At 51.3% G+C, this 19413-nt stretch overlaps 1 protein-coding gene across 3 annotated transcripts in view; it reads left to right on the forward strand.

Moving 5' to 3' along the window:
* LOC133345492 (slit homolog 2 protein-like) overlaps nt 1-19413 on the forward strand; it is a 236363-nt gene that overhangs the window by 189407 nt on the left and 27543 nt on the right. For all 3 annotated transcript variants that reach the window (XM_061556266.1, XM_061556264.1, XM_061556265.1), the window contains exons 20-27: nt 3088-3220; nt 4821-4889; nt 6307-6378; nt 8105-8176; nt 8927-8998; nt 9468-9631; nt 12114-12241; nt 18419-18516. In XM_061556266.1, the coding sequence (XP_061412250.1) occupies nt 3088-3220; nt 4821-4889; nt 6307-6378; nt 8105-8176; nt 8927-8998; nt 9468-9631; nt 12114-12241; nt 18419-18516 (808 nt within the window). The remainder of the gene's footprint in view (nt 1-3087; nt 3221-4820; nt 4890-6306; nt 6379-8104; nt 8177-8926; nt 8999-9467; nt 9632-12113; nt 12242-18418; nt 18517-19413) is intronic.

The following is a 19413-nucleotide window of genomic DNA, read 5'->3' on the forward strand; positions in this document are numbered from 1 at the left end:
AATGAGTACCTGGTGCGGTGTTTAAACGTTGCCACTAGAGAGACAAAGGTGGCCGGGCCGGCCTTCATAGGTGCTTGCTAACAGCACTTGCCCCAACAGTGTATTAAAGGCTATACGGGGGGTCTTTGCCTTTGTTTTTTGTGTAGTTTTTCTCATTCTCAGTTTCTCCCTTTGCCTGCCGTTCTGTCCTGTCCATCTGTCTATCAGCTTTATACATCTCTCTATAATGCTCCCTGTGTCCATCCGTCCTTCTGCCTGTCGATGTGAGTGTATTTGTTTCTTTCTCTCCGTTCCCTTTCAATTGTCTTTATATTCATGTAATCTCTGTGCCATCTATCTGTGTGCACAAACGTTTATCCGTATCAGTCTCCCCTGCCTGTCTGTTTGTCTGTCTGCCTGGCGTCTGCCTCTCCATCTAAACATCCCTCCATCACCCTCCCTGGGTGCGGTCTCTTCGTCTGCGCTCCTTCGCGTATCATTCGTCGCTCAATCCTCCACGAAGCCGGATCGAAGGTTCTCTTGCGGAATCGGAGGTGGGGCGGCGGGGAGGGGCGGTGAGGGGGGCTGGGGGCCAGTGGCTGTGGGCCGGCGGGTTGGGGCGAAGTGATGCCAGACCACGTTTCCACAGTAGCAGCAGAAAGTTCCTTCTGCTGCCGCGTTCACAAGACAAACATCGGGCTCGTAATCCATCCCAATCGCTGGGATGGCGGTGGTGGGGGGGGGGGGGGTGAGCAGCATCGCGGGCGCAGACAGTCCCACGGGGCCGGGTGAAGTCTGCAGACCTCTTCCACCGGGGTCAGCGGCGACGCGCAGAAGAGCGGCGGATCCTGGCTAATGCAAGCCGTGTTTGTCTCCTGCCGAGTTAAAGAACCCAGCCACGCAGCAGGATTTGTGGGGAGGCGGATGGGGGTGGACGGGGTGGGGAGGGAAAAAAAGCTAACAAGCTGGCAAGCCAGCCCGTCAACGGAGCTTCTCCGTTTTGTCACGCGAAGCTGCCGCACGGGGATCGCGTGCGCACGAGCACACGTGCAGGCGGACCGTGCGCGTCGTGCAAGCATTGGTAACCACGGTGCGTCGCGAAGGCTGGAGTTTAGGAAATGGTAAAAAAAACGAATGGACTATCTTGCTCGTAATGTGCGGCATCTAGATCGGGGGAAATGGCATCGGCAAGCTCCGTGCTAAAGCCTTTCGTTGCAATCGCCCGAAAGGGCTTTGTGGAGTGCACGCGATGCCTCCCTCAGCGGACGGACAGACTGATGGACGTAATATTTCCCAGGCACGGCAAATAAGTAGCCTTGTGGCTGCCGTAAAAACAGCGAGAGAGGACGAGATGGAGACGAAGAGAGAGTTAATGGCAGCGCGCAGAGACAGATAAGAAGTGGAATAACACGCAGCATTTATTATTTTCTCCTTGGCCTATTGTGTAAGAAAACAAAGTCGTTTTAAGCCAGGCCCTTGATATTCAGCAGAGCATCCAGCTGTGGAGGAATGCGTAATAAGCCCTGACACACACACACACGAGCCCGCTGCTGTCCACGCCAACGATAGCATCTGCTCGTGTCTGTTTTCTTTTGCTTGAAAGGGTTTATGAGCAGTGCACACCTCTCGTGTGGCTGTTGCTTCTTTTCCTCGGTAGTCGGGGGGTGGGGTCGGGGGGGAGCGGGGGGGCGGGGGGGCTCTTTTCTTGCTGAGACGTCGCCGCGACGGGGGGTCTAAAGGTTCTGACCGGATCTCCAGGGACAGTCGCGTGACGAGCGCCGATTGCGATCGGCTGCTGATTGTCGTGAGGCTGCTGGGGTGGCGGGGGTGGGGGGGAGGATGTGCAAGTTGCAGTCCCCCACTCAGCCGTGGGCCCTAAGTGAGACCTCGAGGGTCGCCCGGTTCACTGCACTCTCAAGGCAGCTCCTCGATGATGAATTACTCAACAGGTTGGCGATAACCTTTTCTCCTTTTGTTTTCGAAAAGACGCGTCGGCGACGCAAGCCGAAGTGGGTCCCCCACGGGAATTGAGCGTGGGACGGTGGGAATTTTCTATTTATACTTTTGAGGGACTGGTGGCGGGAAATTCCACATTGCCTTGGTGGAGACGTGAGACTGCATAATGAGGGAGGACATTTACTGCGGGTTTCCAACAAAGTTGTACCCAGTTTTATCAACCGCAGCGAGATGATTGGCTGGCATGACCCCGTGACCGAGATTTGAACTCGCAGCATTCCGATTCTGAGCAGTGCGCTCACCACTGCAGCGATGGCGGCGGCGCCTGATATATTTATTCGTGGAACAAATATGTGAACTCCGTTAAATAAACTGTAACAATGTAAGACTCGTCTCTCTCTGTATATAACTCTGCTTAGTCAGTTCTCACATTACACCGGAGACAATCGATGACAATGCTGCTTAAAACAGAACAGACGAATATCAGGCAGACACACTAACCAGTACAATCAAGGAGCGTTGACAAAGACGCGTGCGCGTGGAATTAGGCTGAGAGACACGAAGACGGACACGTGAACTCGAACGCAGATTTTTTTTCTCCGGGAACTCCGGTTTTTCTCCTCCGCATTTCGTATCGACGTGCGTTTAGAGTTGTTTGGCTGCTATAAATTGCCACGTGATGATAAGCCACTGCGTTGAGCTAGCATTTGTGCTGGCCGGTCGCTTCTGAAAAACAGTTACATAGCTCAGTGGGCCTAAGCTGGTAAAATAAAGACAGTTTTCGTTTAGTCCGTTGGACCTCTCAGTTGCGTGTCTTCATTTGTCATTGGTCCATCTGTTTGTTTGTCGTTTTACCTGCCTGGTTGATCTGTGTTTCTGTTTCTCTCTTTACCTGTCTGTGTGTCCGTCAAAGTCTCTTCTAATTGTCTTCTATCTACGTGTGCATCGGTCTGTCTGTCTGCGGGTTCGAGTTGCTGTTTCTCTCCGCAGCTAGCTATACGTAAATCCACCTGTCCGTTTGTCCATCCATTCATCTTTCTGTGCATACGTATGCGTGTGTCCGTGTGAGCTATATAGCTCGGTGGGCCTTAGCTGGTGAAATAAAAACATCGTTTGGAGTTTAAAACCCCCCGTTTGTGGACCGTGGTGCAGGCAACGAGGAGAACAGCTGTCTCCCGGCGGCGCGCTGCCCCGCGGAGTGCACCTGCCTGGACACGGTGGTGCGGTGCAGCAACCACGACCTCAACGCCCTGCCCAAGGGCATCCCCCGCGACCTCACCGAGATGTGAGAGCCCTCGCCAACACGCGAGCGGGCAGAGCGCACCGCCGACGCCGTGATTAGCGTCGTCGTCGTCGTCGTCGTCAGCGGAATTGTGATCGTCATCATCATTATCAACGTGATCATTTATGAGTAGCACCAGAACTATAGTCAGCCCTTCAAGCGAGCATGTTCATCATGATTGTAATGATCGTCATCATCATCATTGCAATCAGCCCTTTAATCATCCACTATCACCATCATCTTTGTTCTTTTCTCCTCAGTAAACACGCAGCAATAACAAGAATCACATACCGAAGTAAAGTTTTTCACGCTCAAATACAATCCGATTAAATATATTTACCTTAAAAATCACAACTGTTCTATTATCCCAAGCTGCGCTACTCTGAAGGATTTCTTGTTTTTCTACCATCCGTTGTGACAACATCGAAGGCCTGCTTTCACTTCCCCCCCTATTAGCTCCTGCCATAGAATCAACAGCAGTGAATTGGGCTCAGGCTTTGGACTGATCATGGATCCGGCGTCGCTCGTTTTCCTGCTTCATCACGAACGCAAACAACTCCCTTTCCTGCGATTTTAGGTTTCAAAGCGGAGGTGTTTGTATTTGTTATTGTGTTGTTGAGTAGCCACCAGGCAGCATCGCTGTTTTGTTCACGGTGCATTGCCCGCATGTGCGTGTACACGTCCGTACGTAGGGCCATGCGTGCTCGTTCATTCATTTGAATTGGCCCTGGGCCCACCCCTAGGTCGACTCAGCTTTAAATTAGTACCGAGTGCGCATTAGGGAAAGAGACAGCCGAGCCCTCATGTTGGCCACCAACCGGCCATCGTGTGACGTGCTATCACAGGTGCTCCCTTAACAGCACTTGCCCCAACAGTCTGTTAAAGCTATATGGGGGATCTTTGTATATATATGTATATAGCTTATTTCACACCGTACATAGCCAACTGTGGTCATCGGAGGTGCGCTTGTGTGTGTTCATTTTGTAAACTACCACTGTCGTCAGCGCACTGAAATTGTTTAGGCGCTTTCGCTGTCTCTCCGTTATGTTGCGTAATTATTACAATTAAATGAAATTAATAAAAACTGTCTTAACAATTGTGTGTGCCTGTGCGCGTGCGCATGCTTGTGCGTGTGCCTGCGTGCTTATGTATGTGGATCGTGTGTGCGAGTGTGTTCGTGCGCACGTGTGCGTGTGCACGTGTGTGTGTGTGCATGTGTGTGTGTGCATGCATTTGTGTGTGCATGTGTGTGTGCATGCGTGTGTGTGTGCGTGTGTCTGTGTGCACGTGTGTGTGTGCGTGCGTGTGTGCATGAATTGTGTGTGTGTGCGTATGCATGTGTGTGTGTGCACGTGTGTGTGCACGTGTGTGTGTACGTGTGTGTGTGCATGTGTGTGTGCATGTGTGCGTGTGTGTGTGTGTGTGCGTGTGTGTACGTGTGTGTGTGCGTATGCATGCGTGTGTGTGTGTGTGCGTACATGTGTGTATGTGCATGTGTGTGTGTGCACGTGTGTGTGTACATGTGTGTGTGTGCATTCATGTGTGTGTGTGCGTATGCGTGTGTGTGTGTGCACGTGTGTGTGTGTGCACGTGCCGTCTACAGATACCTTGATGGGAACCAGCTGACCATGGTCCCGCGGGAGCTGGCCAACTTCAAGAACCTGAAACTCATGTGGGTCCTGCTGCACAATCACAGCGGCACTCACAGCTCGCACCCTGCCGCGTCTCTGTCAGCTCCGCTAACCGCCATAGTGGGGGGGCGCTGGAGGGGGTGGTGGTGGAGGCTGTCGGTGCAGTGGATTTATTTGCGATCATTTTTTAAGTGCCATCCGACCAAAACGTTTGACTGAAGCTTCATACCGACGACGCAGGAAAACGCTTCCTACTGATAACACGGTGCACTGTGGGTCATCACCTATACAAAATATATAAATCAATTGTGTCATCAGTCGTCAGTGCGTGGGACAGTTTGACATCAATCCTAGGAATCCTAGGTTTGAGGATAAATGCTTGAGGCTCATAGAGCCACACTAATGCATTGTTCGGATTCCTCGGATTCAGAGTTAATGTCTTAAGGCTCCCCGCAAAACCTGATTAAGGCAAATCTTGACTCAAAGCTTTCGTGACTGCAGGAATTCATATTCTTGGGTCTTTCGGTAAAGTCACGTAGATAGGTTCAACCAATCTACGTGACTTTACTGAAAGACTGATTAATGCAACTTGAGTATTCCTATGGTCCATTATAGTAACGTGTGAAGCTCATAGAGTCTGATTAAGGCATGTTTAGGATTCCTAGGGATCGGTGTTAATCGCTGTCAATACCAGGAGGGAGAATCGCCTAGTTTTGACATTTTGCCTTGTCGCCCACTCTGGTCCTTCCTCCAACCTCGTTACCGTCCCGACATGTGAACACGCACACACGCACACACGCACACACGCACACACGCACACGTCAAGGAGCCACTACCCGTTAGCAACCATGGGAAGTCGTTCTCATAGGCCAGAGTGAAATTCTGCACCCGCTGGAAAACATTAGTTAAACTGTCAGAGTCGATAAATCATTTTATCTCTTAGCAATTGTTTTTTTTCTCTCCATGCTTTCTTATTTTTATTTGTGAGTGGCAGCGAGCAAAATCGTTTATGTGTGAGAGGTGGGGGTGGTGGTAGTGGTGGTCGTGGGTTGGGGTGATGGTGGTGGTGGGTAGTGGTAGTCGTGCTGGAAGTGGTGGTGGTATTGTTGGTGGTAGTGGTGGTAGTAGTGGTGGAAGTGGTGGTGGTGATAGTAGTGGTAGTGTTGGTGGTAGCAGTGGTGGTGGTAGTGTTGGTGGTAGTGGTGGTAGTGGGTTGCTTGCTTTACGAGTCTGAGAGAGAGAGAGAGAAAAAGGCACGCGTCAAGATAAAAATTGTTCCTGACTTCTTTTATTTTACTGTTTCGCACGCATATTTCATGCGGAACGCGCGTTTTAAATATTTCCAAGTACACCTTGGGCTTGTTTAATTCCGAGAAGAAAATAATAATAGCGCTCATAACATTATGAACAAAATGGGTTTACCCGAGTTCCTTGTTTTGTATTTTTCCATTCTTACAGAGACCTGAGTAACAACAGGATCAGCACCATCGCCAACTTCTCATTCGCCAACATGAGTCAGCTGTCTACCCTGTGAGTGAGGCAGCTGTTTCCCTCTTAAATGCACACACACACACGTGCACGCGCGGGCGCGCACTCAGCGCTGTGAATTAAAAATGTGATTAAACCACTCTTGTGTATTAATTCCACCACGTAGACAAATATCCCCCCGATCGCCATATACCGCACATTGTCGTGGCAAGTTATGTTAGTAAGTACCTATTTATATAAATATTTTTACATATGCACTTGGTGATGCTGCTGCTGCGTTGGCAGTGGCGTGCAAACAACTAAAAGAAACTCAACACACATCAAAGTTGCTTGCGACGACGCGTTACGAATCAAGGTGTTGAGTTTTCTATTCCGGCCTGGAATGACACACGCGGGAGTGACAAGGCGAGCGGCAAGCCCCATCCACCTCTGTCACTCCAGTGCTGATGGAAAGTTGTACGCTGCAGCAGCTACTTATTTAGGGTTGAGTCGACTCAGGGGAAGTCCTGGAACATGTTCAGATACCACTTGCCATGAATATTATTTGAGGCCAAGAAATTATTCTACTTTCCTGGGTTGCAGAGCACAGTGCACTATCCACACTGCGCAACTGCTCAATATTTAACACACGCACGCATATGTACAAACTAAATGACAAAGATTCCCCATATAGCCTCTAGCAGGCTGTGGGGGCAAGTGCTATTAGCGATCACACACACACAAAGTTGTGCTTAAACAGACAACAGCAGATGCAGACAGTTGTTCACCTTCACCATTAGCATCTCCTCCTTCTAGCTCAGATAAACAAGCCCCTCACAATTCCATCCATGCTACATACAGTTTTAAGACATTGTATACATTTTCAATCATGATTATAATAATAAAAGCATGTTAAAACAATCATTGCAATTTTAATCCTTACACGAACCACAACTCCTCAAGGCAACTCGACCTTAATACCGTAACGAAATAGCTTTTTCGGAACGGCTAAAAATGTAAAAACAAAATTTAACTGCGACATCCGCAGATTCTTATCGATCTGTGCATAGCCATTGCGGAGGCACCAGGGTTCGCTTTCCAACGTAGCCCGCGACGTGACGCTGATTGCAGGTGGCACCCCATTAAACCGGTGCTGCCGCAGCAGACTCGCGAATAGGAGCCGCTAATGCGTCGGCGTGGTTGCCGAGCGTTGCCTGCCACAGGCTTTAAGTGGTGCCGGCGTGCATGCGGGCGGGAACGGTGAGATGGCAGCGGTGAGCCAGGCACACCAAGTCGACATTTTTCCACAATTATATTTACGACGGTGCTCTCGGTGCGGTGTCATTAGACGATGACATTCCCATTCGGCAATTAGCACCGGTCCGCGGAAGACAACGTCAGAGAACTACTTCCCATAGACGATGTCGCAGAAGACGATGTCGCAGAAGACTATGTCGCAGAACTACTTACCAAAGACGATGTCGCAGAACTACTACTTCCAAAAATCACTTCAAGGGGCCCCTCGTTGTGCGTCGCTTTTATATGTCGCAGCGTTGGAATTGAACCATTACGTTGGGAGAAAAAAAAAACCCCCACATTTAATTGTGATGGGGTTTTTTTGCGTGCGTGTAGCTGTCGGTGACCGGGTCTAAAACCATCAACTTGCTGCGCTCGAGAAGCCAGATTAATCGCAGGTGTCTACCCGGATTCAAACAAACAGATCTCAGTTGGCGCCAGCTGATGTTTAATTTCTCGTGTTTAATGCGTGATTGTCTTTGGCATTTCGCAGGATTCTCAGCTTTAACCGGCTGAGGTGCGTTCCACAAAAGGCCTTCATGGGGCTGAAGTCACTCCGAGTACTGTAAGTTTTAAAAGTATATCTGTCAAATGTCTAAGATATTCAGTGAAAAACGAAATAATTATACGTGTACCTATACAACCATTTATGTCTGTCGACTATCGTATGAGGGCCTCCACACTGTGCATTTGACCATACTTCACCACGCTGGTCAGTGCAGCTTAATGAACGGCGGGGCACACGGGAGCATATAAGTACGGTACAATAATAGATTTTACTGCACTGCCCTCAGCTTTCCACGATGTATCAACTCTGACAGTCAATCTACGAGGTGACCAACATGTTGCAGTACAGCATTGGATTCTCGAATCCATCTGTGCAGAGCTTCGAGTGTGTAGCTACCCTCATCTGTTTGGTGGGTTTTCTCCACGTTCTCTTGGTTCTTCCCAATCGAATTGGAATTGGCCAAGCAGACTCTTAAGGACACCCCCCTCTCTATGGAATCTCATTGCCTTCCCCACGGCACACACGAGGGGGTGGGTGGCCAGCATCATGCCCGGCGGCCTTTGTCTCCCCAGTGGCGAAGTTTTTGCACATTTGAGGTTGAGTCGACCTAGGGGAGGTCCAGGACCAGTTCAGATAATTGTCACTGGTGTTGCCCTGAGCGGGAATCAAACTTGAGTCGGCCGGGTTCTGAGTGAAGTGCGCTAACCACTGCACTGCCGCTCCCCGCACACACACACACACACGTGCACGTGTGCACATGCCATGGCGTGCGATAACGCGCACATGCCTGCGTGTTCTCTGCCACAGATCCCTGCATGGGAACGACATCTCCATGGTGCCGGATGGAGCCTTTGGCGACCTGACCTCGCTCTCACACCTGTGAGTACTGCCACGCCAACCCCCCTGAAGCAGACATTCACACCCTGCGTGTGCGTGCGGGCGTACGTACGTGTGTGTGCGATGAATGATCAGATCCACCTGTGCAGAGCTGTGAGTGTGTTAACCCCTACCCACCCGCCCGGGCCCTCTCCTTCACATGCGTGATAGGTTTTCTCCAGGTATTCCAGATTCTTCCCACATGACAAACGCTCCGAGTCTTGAGGATCCTATAGAATGCAATGGGACACGTGCGTGCATTAGTGTGTGTGTGCATGGGGAGTGGTGGTATAGTGGTCGGCGCACTGCGCGACAAACCTAATGACGCGAGTTCGATTCACCGCCGCCATGCATCGCTCGCCACTGACGTTAGCCATGGCCTGGAATCGAACTCAGGCGGCGTGCTCGTGCCTGCCACTTGCACCGCGTTGCCATTTCTGACGGTGACGTTGGCTCTTCGTTTTCACCGCAGGGCGCTCGGCGCCAACCCGCTGTACTGCGACTGCGCCCTGCGCTGGCTCTCCGACTGGGTCAAGGTGGGGTACAAGGAGCCGGGGATCGCTCAGTGCATCGGCCCCAGCGAGATGGAGGGCAAACTCTTGCTCACGACGCCCTCCAAGCTCTTCGTCTGCCAAGGTATGTCTGTCTGTCTGTCTGTCTGTCTGTATGCTGAGCTTCTTTCGCGCCGCCGTACGTAGCCAACCGCGCTAATCGGAGGTGCGATTGAAGGACGGCGCAAAAAGCAGTTCTCAAGAAATGAGTTTTTCATTTAGCTTTAAAGGTGCATAGCTCCAGTGGCTTCTAAATATGTTGTCCCGTAGTGTGTGAATGTTTGCCGCTTTTTGTTCCTCCGAAAGTGGAGCAACTGTGTGAAACGTAAACGAACCGACGGAATAACGAACGAATGAAAGGAATAGCGCACGGACAAACAAACCAACAATAGTGCCAGCCACGGCAAACAGCCACACCAACATGCAAATAACGAAACCCACAGACACGTGGTAAACACAAACACATGTGGACATACGCAAGCACGCTGCAGAATTAAATTCGTGAACAAATAAGCGTTGGACATGTGTGTGGGTTCGATTTGCCTGCCTTGGTCACCCTGCCGGCAGGAAAACGACTTGGCAAATCCCAGGCAGGGCCATCCTCAAAATCAGTCCTGGATAAGTAAAAAACTTGTTTGGCGATGCTGCGATGGCGATTGTGCAATTTTTTAAAATAATATAATAATAATTACATACAATCTATATATAGGGCCATTTCTAGAAACATCACCTTTTATGTTTCGTGTAAATATGTATTTCCTTTTAAGGCCACAGTGTTATGGACGAATACGTTGAGTTTCTGGGTTCATAAAGGATTATGATGTCACATATAAATGAACAGAAAGGAATTTAATAAAAATGCCACCAACAGAGGCGAGCACACAAACAGACGCACCAACAAATGAACGCGCACGGGCACACGCGGTCCGCCCGGGAATAGGAACGCTCGGCATAACCGGCCGCCCCTGTTATTGAGCGAGGCATTTCGACCACAGGAGGAAGATTGCAGTCCTCATCAGTTCTGAGACTCGCCTCGCTCACTGTTGGCCCAAATAGACCGGCAGTCCATCAGCGGCAGTCGGCTGTGCCTGGAGGCAGGATTGAGGTGGACGGTTGTGTCGACATGTATACGGGCGGAGTGTGCGCCTGTGTATGTGGGTGCGTGACTGTGCATGTTGGGAGAGGCAGTGTAGCGGATAGCGTGCTGTGCTACGAACACAGCGACCCAAGTTCAATTTGCCACTCGTGAACCAGTCCCCCCTCGGTCGACTCAGCCTCAAATGAGTACCTGGTGCAGTGTGCAAAAAACATCGCCACTGGGGAGACAAAGGCGGTCTGGCGTGGTGCTGCTCACCCACCCACTTCGCGTGCTGTGCCGGCCTTCAATGGTTCTCACTAACAGTACTTGCCCCTACAGTGTGTTAAGGCTATACGGGGGATCTTTGTCTTGTGGGCAATGCTAGCAAGGTAGTAACGCCCTGCGCTAAGAACCCGGCTAAGGCTATCATCAGTGGCGAGTGACATCTAAACTTGTTCAGCCTTACATGAGTACCTGGTACGGTGTAAAAACATTGCCACTGGGGATACAGAGGTGGCCGGGCATGGTCCTGGCCACACCACCAGATGTGCCACGCTGAATTCGCAGGACTTACGACTGCAGGGGCATCTTTGTCTCGGTGTGTGGTTTGTCCCTTTCTGGGAACAAACAGGCCGAAAAACAAGGAAATGCTCCTGCAAAAGTGTATTTACCCTTTGTGTGAATTCCTCATTTTGGTAGCCAGCGTTGCCATAGTGAATTGCCGAGCGGGCGAGCGCGTGTGTGTGTGTGTGGCACCGTGCCGGCCAGCCGAAGTATGGACAATCAAAAATGACATCAAGCAAAGTAATTTGCTGTGGGAATGATTATTTTTCTATGATGACACAAAAAACGAAAATACGGGACTGGAAAATAGAATAAAAATGTAGAAACGCAATTGTGTACGCGTGCACGCGCGAGCCAGAGATAGATAGATATTTATTTAAACTGAAATGGGGGATTGGATTTGCTTTCACACACTCAGATCTGTAGCCCACGCTGTGTACAATGTCAGGTCCTCTCGATCAATGCTTTAATCAGGCCCTGCCTCACAGCTCTTGCCAAGGGCCGGTTACGAAGACCGGCTGCTGTGTCCACAGCAGCGCTCTTACAAAGCGCACACCGCTACGTCATGTTTTAGATCATTCTTGAGAGATGGGTTTTATAGCATTGAAGAGATGTAAAGTTAATGAATCTAATTAATGAAACAAAAAAAGAGTTGGGACACGGATTATTATGAATAATGGGACATAGAAATTTGCACTTTTACAGCAATATCTAATTACAGTGCCATTTATTTACAATGGGCACTCCGGTGTTGTGTCTGCATCCGATGCTGTGGTGCGGCGAGCACCACGGCCACACGTGGTGCTCAGCCACATCGCCGCAGTGACGGCCTTAGTCGGCGCTCGCCAGCGGCGCTCGCCCAGATGGTCTCGAGTGGACGCTACGCGCGGCGGTGGGTGGGTGGTGACCTTTGTCTCTGGTGCAGGGCCTCCACCGGACGTGGCCATCCTGGCCAAGTGCAGCCCGTGCCTGTCGGAGCCCTGCAAGAACAAAGGCATGTGCAGCGCAGACCCCGTCGACTACTACCGCTGCACCTGCCCCTACGGATACAAGGTACGGCGGCTCGCCGCAGCCAACGCTCCGTCTTTGCCGGGTGCGTCCGCCCCGGCCGGGGGTCGTGGCGACACGGGAGAGAGAATTCCCACGGCCGGCACACGCGCCGCGTCCGGCGTCGAACGGAAACGCGCGCGTGACGTCGCCTAGCGTCGTTGGGGCGCGATGCAACGAGCGGAGAGGGCAAAACTAAAAAAACTGTCAATGCGTTCGTCGAGATGGGACGCGCACGAGGTGATGGGCGACGCTGCGGGTCAAAGGCCCCTCGTTTCGTAGCAGAGCGGCCGGAGGGGCCGAGTGCGTCACACGTCATCACGCGGCAGTCACGCGGCATCACGTGGCAATCGTGAGCGGTACGAGAGAGACTTGTGGTTCATCACCTCTGGCGTGGCTGTAGCTCAGAGCCACAGCCACGCGCGGTGGCGGCAGGAAGCTCGTGGGGAACCCCCGCAAGTCGACGTCGAGGTGTGCGCGTGCTCCAGCATCGCGCGGCTACGCCGAGTCACCGACTCTCCGTGTAATCCCAGTACCCCCTCACTCGTACCCCTCACTATTACCCCTCACTGTGCTTCTCTCCATGTCAATTGATGCACTGCTCGGATTTTGTTCTGTAGCCGCCACATCGATAAGTTGCCGGCGATTCGGGAATTATTTTTTTCCAAAAAGAACTACATCCTCATCTGAATTTCATTGAACTCTTTTTGCTACCAATATGCACGTGTGTGTTAGGACAGTGTACAGGGACCAGTTGCAGAGTGGTTCGTGCGCCATGCTACGAAACCGAGAGCCCGAGTTTGAGTCCGGGCTATGACTAAAATGCGTAGCTAGTGATATCTGTGGACCGCACTGTGAGCCTGGAGACCTGAGTTCCACTCTTGGCCATGGCAAGCATCAGTGACGAGCAAAGTCTGCACCCTTCCTGGGCCTAAACCTCGCCACCAACCTGCGCTGACCAGCGTGGTGAAGTATGGTCAAACGACCCTCATAAACCAACACGGTGTGAAGAGAACTTTGTCCAACAGTGGATTGACAAAAAGCTGTCAACTATTATTGCTTCGCATCTCGCCACGGTGGCTAGGAGATGTTAACTACCTTGCCTGGTATGCAGGATGTCGTGGATTCGATCCTGATCCTGATGCCTGTATATTTGAAGTCTGAATGTTCTCTCTGCCCGTGGTGGTGTGGATTTTTCTCCGGGTCCTCCTGTTTTTCCCTCCACATTTAGAATCAACATCACGCGTTCAGAGTATTTGGCTGCTATAAATTTCCACTTTGTTGAGCTGTCATTTGTGGCCGGGTCGCTTCTGAAAAAGAGGCGTACAGCTCAGTGAGCCTTACCTGGTTAAATAAAAAATAAATAGTTTAGTTTAGTTTAAAGCATATTACACGTGCGCCCTATGAAGAAACCCAATCTTTGTTTAAAGTAACCCTGTCTGTGTGAGCACCTTTTCGCCTGCTGACCTCATATCCTTCATGAACAAAGAGACCCCCCCCCTCACCCTGCCCCTCCCTCTTTTCAGGTACGGTGCTCACACAGACAGGTACTGAAAAGAGGGAGCAAACACACACACACGCACACAATGCAGGTACATGAAACAACCAAAAACATTCCGGTACACGCAAAATACAAAAGCGAGGGCCAAAAACGCCACCGAGCGACGTGAATGGGGGCTGTTGTCACGCGCGTTTATTATCCGGCAGCGGCGGTGGCGGTAGCGGCGGCCGCCGTGGCATCCTGCGCCGCTCTTTTGATTTACGACGCCTCCCGCGCGTCGTTCCGGTCGGGCCGCTCGCGTTTGGCCGTGTTGGAGCCGCGGGGAACTCCGTGCCGTCGCTGCCGCCCGTTGGCGGTAATGCGGGGAGGAGGAATCCGACTCGCCTGACCCGGCCCGCTCTGAAAGGTGCGGCCGGCTAATGGAGCACCCTGGGAACGCGTTGGGGGCCCCTCGGTGGGTACTGTTGGCCGTGGGGGGTTTTTGTCGCCCCAGGTTTGTTGGGGGGGGGGCGATTTTCGATCGGCCGATTTGAGTTTCACGCGGTCGACGAGGTGTCGGAGGTCTCGCTTGAGCCCAGGAAGCAGTTTTTTCTGTTCGCCCTCCCCCCAGGGAATGGCTCTCCTAAAATAGAAGAAATATTTAAATAATATCATTGCCCATTGATAAGAGGTGTTGGTAACAATCTGCTTGATTTTTTTTTCTGTCCATCTACGTGCGCTTGTTTCCTTGTTTCTCTCTGTGCGCTGTAATGCCTTGGTATCGTACCTTCTTTAGGTTTTGTGTGTCTATCTTATCTGTATGTCGCTGTCTTCATTTGTCTCGCTCGGTGTCTTTCTCTCTCCATGTGTCTCCCTCCCTGTCTGCCTACATCTCTCTCTCTCCATGTCCATCTCTGTCTGTCTCCATGTCTCTCGCTGTTCTGGAGCCCAACTCCATTTTCTTGATAAAGTCACACTCGTTTCTACGTGGCTTCACCGAAAGAACCGAAGAGTGAACCACAATATCTTGCTGTACCTCATCATGGACCATAAACAATCACGCAAACTCCGGTCATCCTTGCAGCAGCAGCTCTTGGCTAGCCATCGAACAAAGATGGTCACCACATCGCACGCTTTCAGATGCGCTTCTGCGGCTGTCTGGAACGATCTTCTTCCGATATTATGAAGCCACTGGAGCTGTGCACTTTTAAATCATCTAGATTTAAAACTAATTTCTATGGAACTGCTTTTTGTGTTTAGTTTGTTGTCCTTCCCCCGCACCTCCGATCAGCACGGTTGACTACGTACGGTGCGACAGAAGTTCAACAGACATACATTAGCCGACCCTGAGCCTAGCACCCATTTTGCCCTGACGTTTTTTCTCATTACCAAAGCCACAAACTCCTGTTTGAAACAAACAGCCCAGAACGTGCAGCCTGGGCACACACAATCCTAGGTACGCATTTAGTGTCTATGAGTTAAGAACTATTTGTGTCGATTACATCTTCTGTTGAGGTGTATTTAAGTAATCTTTTTTTCCCGCTGGCTTTAACGGCCAAAGTGCCATGGCTGAGGAAGCGCACGGCAATCAGTCGCGTCCCGTCGCGGTCTGCGCCGGCACCGTCGGGAGAGGTCAACAGCTGATCGGTGGATAATTGCCTGGTCGCGGTCGCGGACGTGGTTTCGATTGTTGTGTTTCCCTCCCCGGAGTCTTCCCCGGCCACGTTGATGACTCGCACGGGCCGAGGCCTTTAATGACCCAGCCGCCCCGATCCCAGCCTCCCAGCATACCCCGGGACCGCACGCCGTTGCGCCGAAGCGATCGATGCGACAATTAGAATCGGTGCATACTGCTCGTTGAATGCTTGTTCTGCGAACTGCATACACGCTTAGTGTCAATTATTCTTCGATGCGTGCAGATTTTATATTTAGGCTAACGGATGAAGCCAAACCCCATGTATAAAACAAAGGAGACCGAAATGGCCACGAATTTTGCCTCGAGAGTTGGTGGACTAAAACAAGGCTACGTATGGTGACGTCACGAGCCACGCGGATTAGGAGGACTGATCTTCACATTCGTGCCGTTCGCTGCCGATAAATCACCTTTTTGGGTGTAACATTACTCTCACTTTGTAACCGCTGATGTACGCGCACCGTACACACAACACAGGGTTGGGAAAGTTGCTTTTAGCGCTGTGATGATTGATTGCGGGGAGTAGCTGACTTCACCCGGCTCTCCGTTTCCGAGTCTCACTCAGCGCTTTTGACCCGACCGGGTGAATGAGGAGGGTGAGCTGTTTTTCCCGTGAGTTCGGCGGCGTCGAGAGCGCCTCTCTCCCCTTCAGCTGCGAGCATCGTGGATCGCGCAACTTTTGATTCAGCGCTCATTCACACAGCGGCACGGCGACCGGCTCGGGTAAATAAAAAAACACACCGGCGAGCCAGTATGTTGCATTTATTAAATTGTTGAGCCCGCTGGCCAGGATTGGGCAAAAAAAAGTATCACGTGACCATGCTCAAGAAATGTTCACACGTGCAGAAACGCGCGTACACACGTGCGTACAGACGTCTGTGTGTACGCGTTCGGGGCAAGCACGAACACCTGCACTGCTCGTGTTGTAACAAACATGCGGCAGTCACGCTGGTGCGTAGAATTTTCTAATTATAATGTTTTATTAAAAGCGCATTTTCATTGTATTTCAGTGTCAATATTTCCCCGGAATCTTAGCAGATATGGGCATTACCATTAATGAGCTCCGTGGTACTTGTTTGTTTTATCCGGCCAGGTGGCTCAGCGGTAGAGTGAGCGGCTCGCAATCGGATGTTTGCGAGTTCAAGTCCTGCGATTGACAGTTGATTAAGCCCATTAACTCTAATGGGGTTGATAAAAACGACTACCACTTTGTGGAGAATTCGACACTGGTCGTCTTGCGGATGAACTCTCCCCACCGTCACAGGAATGTGGAATTTCCCCCTGACCGGCTCAGGGCTGTAAACAGGAGATGTGCACTGCCTCGATGCGCATTAGAGCAAGAAAATCACCGTGACTCGACTCGTGGGTACGTTTAGGTGGTCATTGGTTTTGGGGGTTTTGTAGTGTCGGCTCGGCCAGACGAACACGTGGACAGACTTGCCGACGTAACATTTCCTGAGTGTAGCAAAAAGGAGCCACCGAGTAACCAATCGACTGCCTTAAGGTGGAATAATAAACTTCTGACTGCAGCACGACTGCGATCATAAAACAAAAAAAAACTCATCACCGCTTTGGAAGTGGCCCTCCAGATGGAAGCGGGTTTGAAAGCGGCAGAAACGTTATCCTGGCGGCCGTAGCGAAGCATCGGTCGCAATTACGGCTCTTATTAGCGAGCGCCAGCGGAAGGATATTGTGTTGCGCTTGCGCCGCATTAGCGTTTAAATGGCCCGGTTGATGGCTGGCAATTTGTTCAACCGTTTCAGGGGTCGCAGATCCTAAAAGGGCACTGATCATCAACGAAACCCTAAACCTATTCATGTCGCGTTACGCGATCCCGGAGCCCCCCTTTGGCTTGGTGTAATTTCCAATGGCGAGGCTCATGGCCGCGCCGGTGCCCCTTTCGTCCTGTAATGCGCGTATGTACATAAGTACGTATGTTGACCTTCTTTTTCACCGTACGTAGCCAACCGTGCTAATTGGAGGTGCATAATGAGGCACCGCGCGTCGCAATCGGGGGATGGGTCATACCCCCGTTTACGTTTTTTTTGTTGTCAAAGTTGTCGCGGGCATTAATGGGACGTTGAAAATCGCCCGACAGCGGACTGCGGTGCGATTCACGTGTCTGCGAGGGTGCCTTCTTGTTGAAGTAATGCTGGTGAACGTGGTTGCAAACATTGGTTGCATATTGCCAAGGTGGTGGTGTGTTTTGGCCATTTAATTAAAAGCCTGGGCCTACATCTGTTTAAGTCTGCGATGATCTCGAGAACTTCGTGTTGAGGGAAACCTCTGCGTGGTCCTACTTTGCATGCCAGCGGTGAGGTTTAGAGTTGCCACCTGTCCTGATTTTCCAGGGATCGTCCTCTTGTTGAGGTAACTGCGGGGGACATGGAGAGTAACAATGTGTGTCAGCTGCGTAGCAATACACACCTCAATACATTGCATTTCACGTGCAGTTCTCCCCCTCTCCTGCTATTGTGAAATATTATCCTGAACTCCGCAATATCCCCCGACGTTTTGCACATCAGAGGTGGCAACGCCAGGCGGGGTGCGTAGGTCCCACCACTAACTGGGGCATCACATGGAGGCCAAAGCTTGGCGGTGGTGGGGGGGATGGGATGGGGTAGAGAGCCGGGGCCAGAGGTCGCGACATGGGAAGTGTTTATTTGACAGCGGGCGGTTGGCGGCACTTCCTCCCACGTTACCACCACTCAAAGGTCGGGGGGGGGGGGGCGCTTTTGTTCCACCAATCAACGCCGACCGCTGAGAGGTTTCTTCTCATTTTTTTTTGTTCAACTAAAAACGATGACGGACAACAAAAATGGTCACGTTCGGGGGCACTAGATCTCGTACGGCGAATCGCGAGCTAGGCAGATCGTACCGGCGTGGAATACGGGCAAGCGATGCTGGACACATGCGCTCGAAACAAGATGCGTGTTTGCATACATAGCCACTCGTGCTTATCGGAGGAAATCCTGTGTCCCCCCCCCCCCCCACTTCGTTTGCCTCACAGGGTCAGGACTGCGACACGCCGATCAACGCGTGCGTCACCGGACCCTGTCACAACGGGGGCACCTGCAACCTGCAGGACGGGCGAGACGACCGATTCTGGTGAGAGACGGGGCCTCACCCGCAGGGAGGACTCCCGCTGCCAGTGGCTTGTCCGTTGCTCGAGAAGTAGGAGGCAAATCTCACCGCTTAATTCGAAAGCGGAATGCAGCCGTGCGTGTTGAGCGGCTTTGCATTTTACCTCAATTTAATTGCAATTTTTTTTATCCTGCGTTAAACTATTAGCATTTCCTTTTTATTTTACCAGGTAAGGCCCACTGAGCTCTTAGCGCTTTTTCAGAAGCGACCTGGCCACAAATTATGGCTCAACCAAGTGTCTTATCGTGTGGACATGTATAGCTGCCAAATGCTCTAAGCACATGTTTATAAATGGGGAGGGAAAAGCCGGAGGACGCGGAGAAAAATCCACCGCGACCACAGGGAGAACATGAAAACTCTATATATACAGGGTGCTTAAAAACAATGTTAACACTTCCGAGAATTTGCAACAATACCACAAGATTTACCACGTTTCTGGGAGGCTCAACTGGACCACGTGTCAGCCCTGCCCACTCCTCACTAGCCACGACCCACACCCAACCACTATTCCTGCCCACACTGCGAATGGCACATTTTTTTTCTTCACACGTGCGAGTCTGATCTATAGTGCCCCATCTGCATATCGTGTGAGCCTCATTTGAATATCGAGCATGGGGAACAGCCAAACCTGTTGTGCAGCTGCTTCTGGGCTGTTCCAGAGCTAGCAGAGAGCCCATTTGGTGGTGGTGGAAACAAGGCATTAACCTCTGGCCCCCGGCACGACCCCGGAATATTGACCCCAACGTCAGCACAGAACCCACCCATAACGCCAATTCTAACCGTAACCCAAACATGAACCCTCGCGATCATCTAAACGCAGCCTAGCCATAGCCCCATGCCTCGCCCTCCTGAGTCTTGCCA

The sequence above is a fragment of the Lethenteron reissneri genome, chromosome 22 (assembly GCF_015708825.2).
Source record: "Lethenteron reissneri isolate LAM-NWPU_2019-01 chromosome 22, ASM1570882v1, whole genome shotgun sequence".
Lineage (NCBI taxonomy): Eukaryota > Metazoa > Chordata > Hyperoartia > Petromyzontiformes > Petromyzontidae > Lethenteron > Lethenteron reissneri.